Source organism: Chelonoidis abingdonii, chromosome 1 (genome assembly GCF_003597395.2).
Source record: "Chelonoidis abingdonii isolate Lonesome George chromosome 1, CheloAbing_2.0, whole genome shotgun sequence".
NCBI classification, from domain to species: Eukaryota; Metazoa; Chordata; order Testudines; family Testudinidae; genus Chelonoidis; species Chelonoidis abingdonii.
In genome coordinates, this window is record NC_133769.1 from 45082474 (window position 1) to 45097958 (window position 15485).

Here is a 15485-nt window from a genome sequence, read left to right on the forward strand (position 1 = left end):
GTTCAAGTGAAATCCACAATACATGCTGCATCAGCCATTCATGAATATAGTGGCTCAGTCCTGCAACTTTTGCTTTTGATATTAGCAGACTACAATACTATCAACCCTGAGCATTCAAAAATCATGAGTCAGGCCCCCCTAATCATGAGATTGACTTCAAAATTATGAGAATTTGAAAAGAATAAATGTTGAGTTCTTTCTATTTTTTTCTAGTTTTGAGCCTTCAGTGGGCAATTGCTGAATGTTTTCAAACTTTTCTCCACAAACATGAGGGCACAACCAAACTTTTTTTCTAAAATACAAAAGTGAGATTCTCATACCATCATTTAACTCTAGAATCTGGGGCTTTAAGAAAAACACCAAATATTATAAAAACTGGCAATACTGAGAATGAGCTCTGTGAGGTTACAACCCACTAACATGAACTACAAAGGTTCTAAGAAGAAATACTGCATTTTTACCATTAAGTGTTCTGCAAGTGACTTACAAAATATCTAATATAAAAAAGAGACAAGGCAGATGAGTCCAAATTTAGTTTTATGGAATACATTTTTATTTGTAGACTTGCCTGAAGTAGAGTGACCAGACATCATATGTGAAAAATCAGGACAGGCGGTGGGGGGTAATAGGAGCCTATATAAGGAACAGACCCAAAAATCAGGACTGTCCCTATAAAATCAGGACATATGGTCACCCTAGCCTGAAAAATGGTTAAAAATCAGTTTTCTCGTTGCTCTAATTTCTCTTAATACTTATTTTCTCCTTGATACCCTAAATAAGACATTGTATTGCACAAAGCCTCTATCAGCTGCTCTTAGTGCAGTTTCTCTAGGATAGTGGCTCTCAACCTTTCCAGATTACTGTCCCCTTTTCCGGAGTCTGATTTGTCTTGTGTACCCACAGGTTTCAGCTCACTTAAAAACTACTTGCTTACACAATCAGACATAAAAATACAAAAGCATCTCAGCGTGCTTACTGAACCTTTGCTGACTTCCTCATTTTTACCATATAATTATAAAATAAATCCACTGAAATATAAATATTGTACTTACATTTCAGTGTGTAGTATATAGAGCAGTATAAACAAGTCATTGTCTGTATAAAATTTTAGTTTGTACTGACTTAATTAGTGCTTTTGATGCAGCCTGTTGTAAAACTAGGCTAATTCTGTTGCCCAACTGGAAAACATACATTCATGCCTCTTTACTAGACTATCATTTTTGTTCCTGTGCTCCTTTGAGATTTTTCTCTAGCATATGCCCCCATAGCCTCCAGTCTCTCAAATAACTTTAGAACATATTATACTCTGTTTTCAACTCTTGGTGCCTGCCTCTGCCATATTTCCCATACCAGGTCTAGTATGCTTCTTGGCTGCCTCCCATATAGCAGTTTGAACAGTGAAAACCCTGCTGAGGCATGCAGCATTTCCCTGACAGCAAAGATTAGTGCTGGGAGTAGCTGACCCCAATATCGAGAGTCCTGGATAAGGAATTTCTTGAGCATTCTCTTGAGTGTCTGATTGAATCCTTCCAGTAGGCCATTGGTGTACGGATGGTATATGGATGTGCATGATGCTTTGACTTTCAGTAATTCCCAGACCTCTCTCACCAGCTGGAATGTGAAGTTTGTGAAACTTTGGGAATCCCCACCTGTGCAAATCCCTACCTGTGCAAAGACCTTCACCAGCTCATTGGTGATAATCTTGGCATTTTCTGACCAGAGTCATATGGCTTCCAGATATCAGGTGGCATGAGAGCAAGTATATGCTGGTGACTGGAGATGCTTTTGTCTAGGGGGCCAATAAGCTCAATTCTTATTAATTAAAAAGGGATCTCTGTTAACGAAGTAGTAGCAGTGGGGCTGTGGGATTCCCTTAGGGGCTACTAATTGGCATTCAGAGCAGGCTGCGCAGAAATTCTCAACTTCTTTAAGGACCACTAGCCAAAAGTATTGGGCCAGGATTCTAGACTGTGTCGTCCTTCCCAAGCTGTCCTGTAAATAGGGTTGTGTGTGCGAGATGGAGGCATTTGTGATGATATACCCAGAGTACTAGTAGTTGTGTCCATAGCTCCTGTGCCTGCTTGTCCTGGTCTATGCAATATAACAAGTCCATATTGTAGATTGCCACGTATTCGCAGGGGCAAAAGAAAATGCAGGCCTGTTATTTACCAGGCTGCACGTGGCAACAGACTATATAGGTAAGAGATGCAAGGGGAGTATGGGTCACAAGGCAAACTGCAGACACACCAACAGACTAAAAATTAATCAATTAATTTTATTGGGATTTAGTTACAAGGGGTAAGGAGCAGCTTATGATTACTATAGAGTTAAACAAAACCTAAAACACACAATGCCAAATATCTACTAACAATATTTATAAACAAAATTGCAGCAATTTAGTAATAACTGATACTTCCAAATACAAACCAACACATTCAACGGACGGCAACGGTAGAAGCTCTATTTGAAACACGTGAGCTGAGAGAGAGGGCTTCGCAGTGATCAGGCTCGGTTACGGCATACACGGCATCACGGGGATACACGGGAACTATTATTTTCTCCTCTTCCCCTGCCTGCACCATGGCAGGGCAACCCCTAAAACAGTATCACTATGACATCACAGAAGTGTCATAGGGGACGGGGCCCAAAACCTGTGTGTGTTCGCCTCTGATTGGCACAAGCAATGTTTACACCAAATAGGGGAGCAGGTGCCAAAAGGTCTGGCTTCGCCCCCAAAAGGTGAGGTAATGCATATTGTTGTAGAATGCGTTCAACACTGAATGACAAAAGAAGAGGCCAGGGCAATACCGGTCTGGGCAAGTGATACAGGATGCAGACAGGAACCCATTCTAACACATATAAAGGACAAAATGGGGGTATAGCCGTACCCTCAGAGGATCCACCTCTTTGTTGTCTATCACTGCTACTTATATAAAGACCTAGCTCAAAGTCTCATCATTTCTTTGCTCCATACAGAAATCTGAGAATCCTATTAGCTTCTCGGGGTCCAGTTGCAGAGGTGGCATTTTATTCGGGCCCATGGAAGTCCCTTCTTCAGTGTCTTCTGTATTGACTATGGAATCTGTGGTTTCCATTATGCCTAAGGAGAGGATCACCTCTCTCACCTCCCTCCATTCTTTTCTTTCTATCTTCTTTTGTCTCTGGAACATTTTTGTTTTAGCCAGGAAGTAAGTAGGTCGGCATTTTTAAAAGGGAACAGAACCCCTAACTTTTCTTCTGGATGTATTCCTTGGGCTCCTGCATTAAAGGAAGTGTCTGTAAGAGTTTGAGGAAATACATTCACTCTCAACCTGATATCATGGGGTACGGAAGATCCAGAGACATACCTACTTTCATCCCATTTTGGTTCCCATCAAACAGTCAATTGTATTGTCCTGCAGAGATACTGTAAAATATTTCCATGGATACATTTAATAGGGATTTCTCTATTTCTCAAGTTTCCCTATTGCTTCAATTACCCACACCTAGACAAACCTCTGGTTACACCATGAGTCTACAAGGGCTAGTATCTTTTGAGTACTCATTTCTACTGGAATTATGAGTTTCCCTGGAACAGTTTTAGCGGGCTTTATTCTCTCCTGTCCAGACCTGCCTGAAATTACAACTCCATCTAGGGGCAGTAGCAAAACCTGTATCCCTGCTGTCCACAGGAGAAACAGGCTATCAAATCTCTCCCTTGTCTTCTAGCAGCTGGATCTTCCTCTTTCCAAGCTTCACTGGGCCCTTGTTCCTGTGTAGGCATGGGGTGAAGGGCTGGTGGGGTGCTTGAAGTCATGGGCCTGCTGTCTTGGGGAAATCTTACCCACAGAACCTGAGAGGGCTGCCTGTCACCTGTCCTGTCCACCAACCAGTCAGTTGCCTGGGGATTTACCCAACATGGGCCACCACCACCCTCGGATACCCAGTTCATTTCCTTCTCTAATGTACGAGGAGCAGCTACTTCCACAGTAGCTTGAGTGCCCATGTAGTCTTCCATGAGGTGGGTGGCATCACCTAGGGTTACTAGTTGGTGTCTGCAGACCTGCAGATGGAGGAATCTGTACAAACTGCTCCATAACTATGAGTTCTACTATCTCTAGCTTTAACTAAAACAAGCAGAAGTTTTTGGACAACGATCCTTGGCCATGCTTTGGTAGGGAGCACTCTTGGCAAAAGCGCTGATGGTAGATATCTTCATCCAGACCTAGCCAGTTCAATATGACTGCCTTTACTTGTTCCTAGACCTGTGCTGCCACATCATCTAATCCCCTCATATGCTGCTTAGGTTTCCCCAATCAGGAGTGGAGGAAATCAGGTTGCCTTCTGGGCTGGGGGCCATTGACAGGCTGGGGCTACCCTTTCAAAAGTTACCAAGAAGACTTCAGGTCATCGTCTCTCATCATCTTGCAAAGCATCAGGGTCTAAGTGTTCCTTGAATTATGGAGGATACATTCTCTTTAGGGGCAGGACCCTAAGGAGCAGCAGCTGGTACTAATTCCACCAGCCATTGTAACAACTGTTGCTGATGTGATGGCATTGGTCTGAACAGTTGTTGCTGTCTCTTTTGCTGTATTGCTTGTGAGTCATCCAGCTATTGCAGGAGCTAATTCACCTCTACAGCTCTCTTGCGTATATATAAAAGAAAAGGGAGGGGGGAGTTGTTTGTTTTTTTATTTTAAGCTTCCCTTTTCTACAGGGACAGTGAAAATCCACCTCACTTCTCGTACCACAGTCTCAACTGCTCTTGGTGCAGTCTCTCTAGGAGTCCCAGCTTTTTCCTAACTGATCCCTTTCAATTTATCTGCAATTAAACCAGTCCATAAACTCTTAACTTCAATTGAGTCTATCAGCCCTTAAATTCCAGTACTTGCAGTCTTCTTTTGTCTCCTTGTTGGTTTCTCAGAGGCAGCTTGACACAGCATTATTGCCCCTCTGGTATCCCAACCCCCTCTTCCCCCCATTTCCTCTCTATTCTTCCTCCTTTATAGCTGGGTGTGGGTGCATCTCCATGACTGGTGGTTCTGGCAACTGTGTGGAGGTATGGTCAGGTGATTGCCTGTAAGCAGGGTAGACTCTGATTTTCCTTCTGCCTGTGCTCAATATGGGATTTGTAATGCTGTTCCAGTCTCATATTGCTGCTCAGTAGATAGAACCAGAACTGTAACTAGTGCTAATTATTCAAAATAAATTGCAGTGTAAATTAGGATAAGTATAACATTTAGGGTGGGGTGGAGGGAAGGTTACTCTTGGGTAAACATGACCTGAAAATAAATCTGTGATGTCAGCAGGAAGTAGAGAACAAAACAGGTTAGGTTAGATTACATTGATAAGAAGCTGCAAAAGTTGTTGCCTTGCCAAGAGTGCCTACTAATGCAGCCTAAGGGAAGATTCACTTCATTTTCTAGGTGTTAAAAAGCATTAAAGAAAACTAAGATATTTTTCCCCTCACAATAAATACAGGCAGCAAATAGAGCAAAAGCTAAACAAGGAGTGTGTTGTAATCCACTGTATGATAACACAGTATGAACAACCTAAGATTAATATGGCAGTAGTTGGTATTATAGATTTTGAGACCAAATCCTGCAGTGCTGATGCAAGTAAAACTCCTACTGCAGGATTTGGACCCTATGTTAAAACAAACAAACAAACAAACAAAAAAACCCAAAAACCTCGGTAATATGGAACTGTGGACCTTTGGAGGTGCATAACAGCTCCCCTGATGGAAGCAGAATTTGCCTGGAATGGACATCATCCACTGAGATGCCATGGTACTCAAAGTGTTAAGAAAATATATAACATATCACTGATTTCTAGAAATCTGAATTGACTAATTGGTGTATGTATATAGCAGACAGGAATGACTCTTATTTATGACTTTTAAACCTGAAGGTTTCCTACCTGCTATTTATATACCAGACTAGTGAAAGTTCATAACGTTTCACATAATTTACTTAACTTCTGAGGTGCTATGACTTCTCAAGTCAGAGGAAGCAATAAGTTTGGTCCTAAAAGCATAAAGTAGCAGAAGAGCTTAGATTGAAAGCACCTTGGGACAGGGACCCTCTCATCCTCTCTGTTTAGCACCCCATATGGTGATGGTGCTCAATAAATAACACAGGATTGTGTCCCTGTTCCTTCAGCTCTGAGTCTGTGAAATGCCGTACGTTTTGAGCTGAAAAATGCCTCGGACCAGGAGTCTGTTAAAAAGAATGTAAAAGTATTTTTATTTGTAAACATATTCTGTATGGTAGCATGATTTGATTTTCTTTTTAAAATGTCATCAGTGGTGAGCAGAGGCAGGACCAAGCTGTGAAGTTCAGATCGAGATCCAAATTTTCCAAAAAAAGTTTAAATCTAGGCCTTTAATAGAAATAGACCTCAGTTACAATGTTTGAATCTAGACTCTCAAAGCCTAAAGGAGTTCTGGTTTGGGCCTATCTGTTTCATAGTGGTACCTGTATTGTGTTTGTGAAGCACTTAAAATGATGGAAATAGAGCTGATGATGATTTAACTCTAAAGTTGGGTAGGGCTGACTTCTCTTGTCAGTTTCTTGGCTCGGGGAAGTAACTAGAATTCCAGCCATCTCAAGGATAGGCATGTCAGAGATGGGGAACTAAAGCACAGAGAGGTTGTAACTTGCCAAAAGTCACACAGTAAGTCTGTAGCATAACACGAGCATGAACCCAGTCTCCCATGTATTAGGTGTGTGCCCTAAATACTAGCCCATCCTCCCTGTCAGCCACAAAAATGTAAATTACAATAAATTTTCATGAAAGACCTGCAAATCTGAGTGCGCAAACAGTAGTTCCCATGGAGAAAACTGGTGTGTACATGAATAAATCTATTCTTTCCGTACTAATGGTTGTGTTTGTTGTGGACCTGGCTAGGCTGCCCCTGCTGAGATTCTTTTTCAGTCCCCCATGTGTACCCCCTTCAAGTAACTGGCCAAGGCCTCCACTCTTCTTTGCCATGGGATCCCACAATCTAACCATTCTCCGAGTGACTCTCTGAGTTACATGCCCCGGTTGCCAACCATGATACCTAGAAGGCCCAACAGGCTTGGCACCTGCAGGAATTTCCCTTTGGAGGCATGGGTACAGTAGTAGTATACAGTGACGCAGAAGCAGCTTCTTCAAAACAAAGTATGATTTATTTTCCCAAAAGGTTAGTAGCACTCAGACAAATGGATTTAAAACAACAAAGAGGATTTAAACAAATGGATTTAAAACAACACATACTGTCTTACCTATGCTTGGCATCTCCCTCAAGCCACTAAAAGACATAACTTAGCCTAGGTGCCTCCTATTCTCTTGGGGACCACAAGTTACAATTTGTTTGCCGCAGACCCTGACTCTCCATGTCTGTGTCAGCCTGCTGCAGCTGACAATTTCCCTTGCCTTCTCTTAGGGCAGATCTTAGAGTCTTTTCTCTTGTGATCTCCATCTTCTCAGCCTTGGCAAAACAGCCATATAACCAGGACTGGGACCGAGGAGTTGACTCTTCACAGCTATTAATCTTGCCATTGTCTTTGAGTGTGTGTTAGGGTACTCCTTATCTAGGCCATTGTGTTACCTTTCCTGCTTGGTTACTCTAACAGCTCCCTGTTGCTCTAACTCCATAGCAAGCAACTCATTATAAACACAGAGAGGCATGACCAATATTCATAAAAATAATACAAATGTTTCCTAGTTCTCCACAGATATCTAAACTCTGAATATCTGAGAATGAAAGAGCCTATATCAGTCTATAATAGCTGCAGATGCAGGCCCAGATAAACCAATCTGCACTTGGTGATTTACCCTAAATCCCCATCTCAGGTCACCAGTTTTTTGTGGGTGGTGTGACCTGGCACACGGGGTTGCAACACTGCTCAGGGTTGGCTTGGCTGCCCCCTCTGTCATGAAGGGGGCAGCTAAGCCAACTCTGAGTGAGTAGCATTGCGACTTAGCACAGCACCAGTGGGGTCACAGCACCACTCAGGGCAAATTTGAAAGAAGATGTAAGGCCCCCACTTTCCACAAGCATAGGGCTCCAAAATTCTTTAATCTGGCACTGTGCAGTTGCTTACTGTATTGGTAGCACAATCAAGTTTAATGTAATATGGCAGCTTCTATGTGTACGAATAGGCTAGCTAATCCTGCAAATAATTGCTTAAATGTAATCCAGTGTATGCATAGGACCATCAAATAAATGCGGAGTAAAAGGAAATATTACTAACAACAAAACATATTTAAAAGGACAACAGTATTTACTGACAATTATATATATTCCTTTAAGGGCAACAGGAGTAGTTCAATCTCCAGGGCCACTGCAGTTCTTGGTCTCTGTGCTGAGTTTGTTGATTAGAGCAAAGCAAGGTGGTGAGTTTGCAAAGTGGGAGCTGGAATTAAACCCTGGCAAACTCATCTCATATAAGGGCCACCAAATATCCATTTGATAGAAACAACCTTCACACCCTACAGTGAAAGGCTATGTAGTCTATATCCATATCCTGTGGCATCCAGTCCTCCAGTAAGTTAATTTAAGAAGGAATCCTTAAAGTAGGTCACCTTCAACTCCAGTAGGGGGAAGTCACACTCACTTTGCCAAGAGGTTACACACCTATCACTGTTGAGCCACACTGGTAGGTAGGGCTCCAAAACAGCAAGTATTCAAACCTCTTCGAAGGAGCTATTTTGTTCCCGAGAATATAGGCTAAAAAGTCTCTAGGCGTTAAGGTTGGGAAGAAAACCTCAAAAACACGAACCTTAATAGAGTTGGGACCAATAGTGCTGAGAGGTGTCGACTGCTCCTTTCATCTCAGCGAAATGCTAACTCAGATGTCCACTAATCATAAATATAAATGTCACCATTGTTAAATATTTCATTCCTCAGCTAAGAAAGGAGAGGGAGGGTCACAGAGCTACAGAAGTTACTATGAGTGATGTCTCCTTTTGTTGCCACAACCATGTAGCTCTTTGGCAGATTTATTATTTCCTCCCTTTGAGAAGGAGACACACTCAAGGTACCTAGCAAAGCACAAGTACCTATTCAAGCCCTCCAGAAGGGGAGCTAAGCTCAAGGAAACCAGTGAAGCCCTAGCAGCTGCCCAGTGAATGTTATCTTGAACATTGCACAAGCTACTGTTTGAGGTGTCTTATTTTGGCTATTTGCCCAGGCGCTTTATTTTATGGGTGTAGTTTAGAAGAGTGGTATTTCCCCAACTTGACCCAGCTCGCTGGCTGTGTATTCAGGAAGCTAAAGAGGAAATCGACAAAGAGTTCTATGGCACCTTATAGACTAACAGAAGTATTGGAGCATAAACTTTTGTGGGTGAAGTCCACAGGTGTCTGACAAAGCGGATATTGACCCACGAAACGTATGCTTCAATACCTCTGTTAGTCTAAAAAGTGCCACAGGACTCTGTTGCTTTTTACAGATCCAGACTAACAGATCCCTCTGACACTAAAGAGGAAATGTCATTCACCTGGGAAGTTTAAATAGATTCATTCACCACCACTAGATCCACACATTTAAAAACAAACAAAATCCCGTTACACTTCTGCTTATATGCAAATTATCGTATTAACTAACTTGCATATTTTTTCCATGCTAGCAATTAAGTTGGTCCCAATTTCCCCCTCCCCCCGAAAAGTGGCAACGCTAAACTGGATCCCGGTGCTGGATCCGGGATTTGGTGGGACTGTTAAGCAAAGATGCCTCGGGGTTGGGATTTCTGTTTTCTGGCGGAGCAGGAGCGGCGGCATTCTCTACTCAGTCAGCGGACCTGGGGGAAGGCAAAAGTTGGCTGAATCTCTGTTTTGTGGCAGGGTTTTTCCTGGTGCAATCGGAGCGGCGACGCTTCTTTAGCGGCGACACCCAACATCAGCAGCATCCAGGTGGCGGCAGCTTTCCTCTGTTTTGGTTTCCCAGCAGGAGCCAGACGCGCTTGGGCGGGCCAGGCAGCGGCGCGGGGCGGGCGGAGCGCGCCGAGCTCCATTAACATTCCGTTCCACGTGTTGCTTGTCGTGGGCGCTACAGGTTCCCCACCTGCGCGGCGCGGCAGCCGCCGGCGGGCGCAGCCCGTCCCCGTCGCTCGGGGAGAAGTGACAGGCTGCCCGAGGCCCTGATAGGAGCCGTCCGGAGCAATTCCCAAGGCAACCCAAGCTCGACCCCCTTCCCAGGTCCCGCCCCCTCGCTGGCGGCTGCCGCGGGTAGGAACTAGTCGGTGTGTAAAACTCGACGTGTCCGGAAAGGTGCGCGCTGCTTTCCCTTTCGCTCCGCGCCCGCCGGCACCATGCTGGACCCGTCCTCCAGCGAAGAGGAGTCCGACGAGGTGCTGGAAGAGGAGAAGGGGGAGGTGCTGCTGGTGGCGCCCGGAGGCTGCAGTGGCAGCTTGCCGCGAGTCCTGCCGGCTCCTAACCGGGACCCCCGCGCCAGGGAGCCGGGGCGCCAGGGCAGCGGCCCGGCCAGACCGGCGAGCCCCAGCCCCTCGGTGCTGAGCGAGGGCCGGGAGGAGCGGGAGAGGCTGCAGAAAGAGGAGAGGGAGAAGCGGCTCCGGCTGCAGCTGTATGTGTTCATAGTGAGGTGCATCGCGTACCCGTTCAACGCCAAGCAGCCCACCGACATGGCCCGCAGGCAGCAGAAGGTGAGTCGCCGCAGACACCGGTCCCACCAGCCACCAACACCCCCCCCTTGCCGCCTGGCCGCTGGGCACTGCCCGCTCCGCTCCTGCTCCATATCCCCTGCGTGGTCCGAGAGCTTGGGGTTTGTTTTCTGCAGCGCGACCCCCATCTCGGTGGCCGCAGCAGCAGCTGATCGCTACTGGCAGCCTGAGCCAGGCGTGCCTGCTCAGTCCGGGTGCAATCCCCGGGATCCCGCTGCACGTCTCTGAAGCGCCATAAAGTATTAAATCGCCCGTAACAACTTCTGAGCACGCCCGAGACCGGATTGTGGGCCATCGTCTGCCCACCTTTCATCCGAGTCTCTGCATTGATCGGTTCAGTAGTGAAGTGTTTTTGTGTCAGTGGGTCACACCGCACTGCTGAGAGTAATTTCCAGCTCCCTAGCAAAGCATGAGAAGCCTGTTCAGACACTACCGTGATTCTAGGCTGGGCACATCACTGGTTCCTTCAACAGGTTGATCTCTTTAATAGGCGTTTGTTTAATGAGCCTCCCAATGTTTGGGAGGAAGAAAATGCAGTTGTTCAACAGAAAGATTCCCTTTGCAGAAACATCTCTGAAAATTAATCAATTTCTTGTATTTTATGTTGGTGTTAACAGGATTATTTTTGCAGCAGATATGCACTAAAGTAGGTCCTAGTGCATTTTTTAAATCAGCATGGCACTAGTGGCATGTAGAAATGAGCAGAAGAAAATTTCTTTACAAATTATACGTTTTCAGGGTGACAGTTAAATCTACCTCTATTGTCAAATATGGGCATATAGGATCTACCTCTATTGTCAAATATGGGTATATGGTAAAAAATAAACAATGGAAGACTTGTTAGAAGTACTAATCCAGCAGGGTATGATCCATGGCAAAACAGATGTTAAAATAACATTATTTTTTGCATGAAATACCTTTCAGAGTTTAGTGTGCTGACCAAATACATCTACAGAAAAATCATGGATATAATACAAAGGAGAATTGTTTGGTAAATAATACAATCCATCTATTTTGTTTCAGTGATTATTACTAAATGCAGACTCCAGATAAGGAGAAACAGTGTCTTAACAACTCAGGGAACCAATAACGCGGTTGTTTGCATTTTATTAAAGGTAGAGCAAAGTTTCATTTGCTGTGCAATGTATTTGGGGCAGGCTCCCAAGACAGAGTGTGTTACTCTGTGCTTTTAGATTTTTCAGTAGCTTAAACTTTTCAATAACTGAGTGTTTTTATTTTAAAATTTGAAATCTTTTCATTTGGTACTTGGTTCTGTAAATATCCCATAATCAGTTTCTAGAAGGACAATGAACACACTTCTATTAATGACTACTCTAGAGGCTAATGCAGAGAATTTTTTAAAGTTCAATCTCCAGGCAGAATACTACTTATTCTGACTGTTGATCTTTTTGAATACATAAGGGCTATTGGGAAAGAGAATTGTCTGGGTATTGACTTTTACATAGATTCAAATCTTCATATATTTCAGAATGTATTTATTTTTAATTCACAAAATGGATTGAATTCCACTTGGTTTGTTGCTGTGAAGACTAGTAAACTGTTAGTTTAAGGGTTTACTGTTTTCGGGACATGTAGGGTGCCAGCCTGAATGTGACTGGTATAGATGATGGCAGATTGTCACAAAAATCCAGTAGCCACTAATGCAGGGGTTGGCAATCTTTCAGAAGTGGTGTGCCGAGTCTTCATTTAGTCACTCTAATTTAAGGTTTCATGTGCCAGTAATACATTTTAACGTTTTTAGAATCTCTTTCTATAAGTCCATAATATATAACTAAACTATTTTGTTGTACGTAAAGTAAATAAGATTTTTAAAATGTTTAAGAAGCTTCATTTAAAATTAAATTAAAATGCAGAGCCCGCCCCCCCCCCCTCCCCAGAACGGTGGCCAGGACCTGGGTATTGTGAGTGCCACTGAAAATCAGGTCGTGTGCCACAGGTTGCCTACCCCTGCACTAATGTCATGTGATGATAGTAACAGCAACAGAATAGTATATTGTAGTAATTCTTTTATTACATCTTACTTTATTTAAACAGAGAAACCTCTGGTCAAGATTTTTCATAAACAAATGCCTAAAGTTAGGTTCCTAAATCTATATTTAGGACCTAAATAAATGGCCTGATTTTTCCAAAATGCTAAGCACCTAGCTGCTGCTATTGATTACAACCTTTAAATTTTATTAAGTATTTTGATAGTATGCTCCAAGGTAGTACCATGTACATGGTATTTCTAAAGGTGTGTGAAAGAGGATCTTGAGCATTTCTGAGATCAGTATAGGGCCCTTATTGATGTTGCACCTAATGTAAAAAAGTATAACACTTGCTGTATTAATGTTTAGCCATTGAGCTATAAATCACGTAATCTGACATCTCACCTCAAATCAAATACTATTTTGACTTCTAAGTGACACATGACATTCGCTGTACAGTAAATAAAATGGGACAAATTTTCATTTGCTTTAAGAATTTAACTGTGGAACTAGAATGTTTTATGTTTTTAATCAGTCTGAAAAACCTAGTGCTTTTGTAAGAAAGAAAAACATGTCATTTTTCAGTGTCCATAACTGTTAGAAGTAAGAAACTATCAGATGTTGTTGTTATAATAATCTAGTAAATGTAACATACTTAAATACTGTAGTTCTGTTAGGCTTCAGCTGCTCAGCTAGAATGTTTTATTTACCAGGAATTGTCTGAATTGTAAACACACCTGTTTTCAGTACATGCCTCCGTGATCATTTACAGTGTTGTCTGGAACGTAACAGACAGCAATATCCCACTTTGTACCAGGGATGAATTTAAGATTTAGCCATACACCCTGTAATTTCAAATTGCAAATCTATTTAAATCATTCAAATTTTCATTCATTACTTAGATTGTAGTAGGAACTACAGTGTTCTAAGTGTTTTCCAAACATGAAAATCATAGACCCTGCCACAAACAAAACCCATAATTTGAAATAATCTGAATCTTTGTCTATTTCAGAATTAGCTTCTTAAAACTTAATATGTATACACTTTACTCTTTATATAATAACTCTCAAAGATTATTTAGATCTTGATAATTTTCTTAGCTTTTATTTTTTGTCCACAAAATGTTTAGAGGTTTAATTATTAAGTGCCGAAATATCATCTTGAACTCTTTGGATCTTGATAACTCATATTAATCAGAGCCACTAGACAAATAGGAATGTTGTTATTTTAAAAACATAGTATTGGATAACCTGTATGAAAATCTCATCGATCTACTACATATTTTGTTGTTTGGATTATATAGTATGTTGGGCTGCTTTTTTATATGTGAGGCTAATTACTATAGTCAGCTCCTGCTGTCTGTATTCTTGTCTCCTTCTGGTACACAAGCTAATTAACCATAGTTGTTAACAATAGGTAGGGGTTTGCTTACCTTACTATTTCTGTATCCCCTATCCTCTCTTCATACCCTTTCTGTAACATGCTTTCTTCTTGATAATGTGTTAAGTAATCTCTTTCTAAGGTAAATTGCCTCAGGAAGCTTCACTTCTAGATGCATGGCTCTGTCTTAAGTTCCCTTATCATATTTTGAGGATTTTCTGACTTCTGGCCTCATAGGTCTTAAATAATGGGGTATCTGAAATAAAAAAAAAGTTTTAAAAAGTGAACATCATGCTTGGGGAAAGCTCTACAACTGGTATGTTCTGGGTAGCAAGTGTGCAAGATCCTGCCAAAGTGCATGAATCCCGACTAAGAGGTTCATAGATTATTTTAAGGTTGGAAGGAACAATTGTGATCGAAACAAGTATCATCCCCATTACAAATAGGCACAGACAATCTAAGTGAGATGCCTAAGGTGAGACAGGAAATCTGTGGTGCAGTTGAAAAATGAACTAAGATCTTTCAAGTCCCGATACAGTTCCTCAACTGCAAGACCAGCCTTTTGTGCTACCACATTGAAGGGTTAAAATATCTTATTCACATTTATTTAATCCTTGAAGTCTGTTATACAGACATTTAATGTCACTTGTAATGATAATTTCTGCGGTCCTTTTCACAGGGAACTGGACTGAGACCACCCTATTGTGGTGTTTAACATAGACCACTAAATAGTTTATATGATATCCACTGGTTGTCACTAATAATTGGGAAGTATTTGAACCAGTGACCTACATGTGGCAATACTCCAAATACTCCAAATTCCGACATTATCTCAGTCTTCCCAAAGACCAGATCTCTTGATGCTGTGCACTATCAGTGATGTTTTTGCTTGCAGGCTTCTAGCAGTCTTGCTGATAAACTAAAAAGAGGTTAGATAATTTATTAGGCTTTGATCATTTATTTTTTCTGCTAATTCAGTATTACTTTGTTGTTGAGCAAATACTGCAAGATATGCCAGACTGATGCTTTTTGTTATGTAGAATATATTATCCAGTAGGGAACATGATGGAAACCACATATTAAACTACAATCTCAGTCTGAACAGAAACAATACCTGTGAGGAGATGGTTTATTTCTTTTAAAACCAATGCATTGGTCTCTATGATAGACCACAATACTTAATTTTATAGGCTGTTGTATTAATGAACGTAAACGTTTTTAAACTGTGATTTAGCATTTACTCTACTTCCCCCTTGTGATGGTATTCTAGCCCCACTCTGAACCTTCGAGGCCAAAAATGGGGTACCAGTATTAATTCCTCTAAGCTTAATTACCAGCTTAGATCTGATAGGCTGCCACCAACCAGGTCTTCCAGTGCCTGGTACACTCTGATCCCCCCAAAACCTTCCCTGGGGACCCCAAGACCCAAACTCCTTGAGTCTCACAACAAAGGGGAATAAACCATTCCCCT

The 15485-nt window shown here is 42.3% G+C and overlaps 1 protein-coding gene across 8 annotated transcripts in view; it reads left to right on the top strand.

Moving 5' to 3' along the window:
- Positions 1–10195: 10195 nt before the first annotated feature.
- CADPS2 (calcium dependent secretion activator 2) overlaps positions 10196–15485 on the top strand; it is a 591461-nt gene continuing 586171 nt past the window's right edge. For all 8 annotated transcript variants that reach the window (XM_075065313.1, XM_075065326.1, XM_075065319.1 and 5 more), the window contains exon 1: positions 10196–10628. In XM_075065313.1, coding sequence (XP_074921414.1) covers positions 10278–10628 — 351 coding nt within the window. In that variant the 5' untranslated portion in view covers positions 10196–10277. The remainder of the gene's footprint in view (positions 10629–15485) is intronic.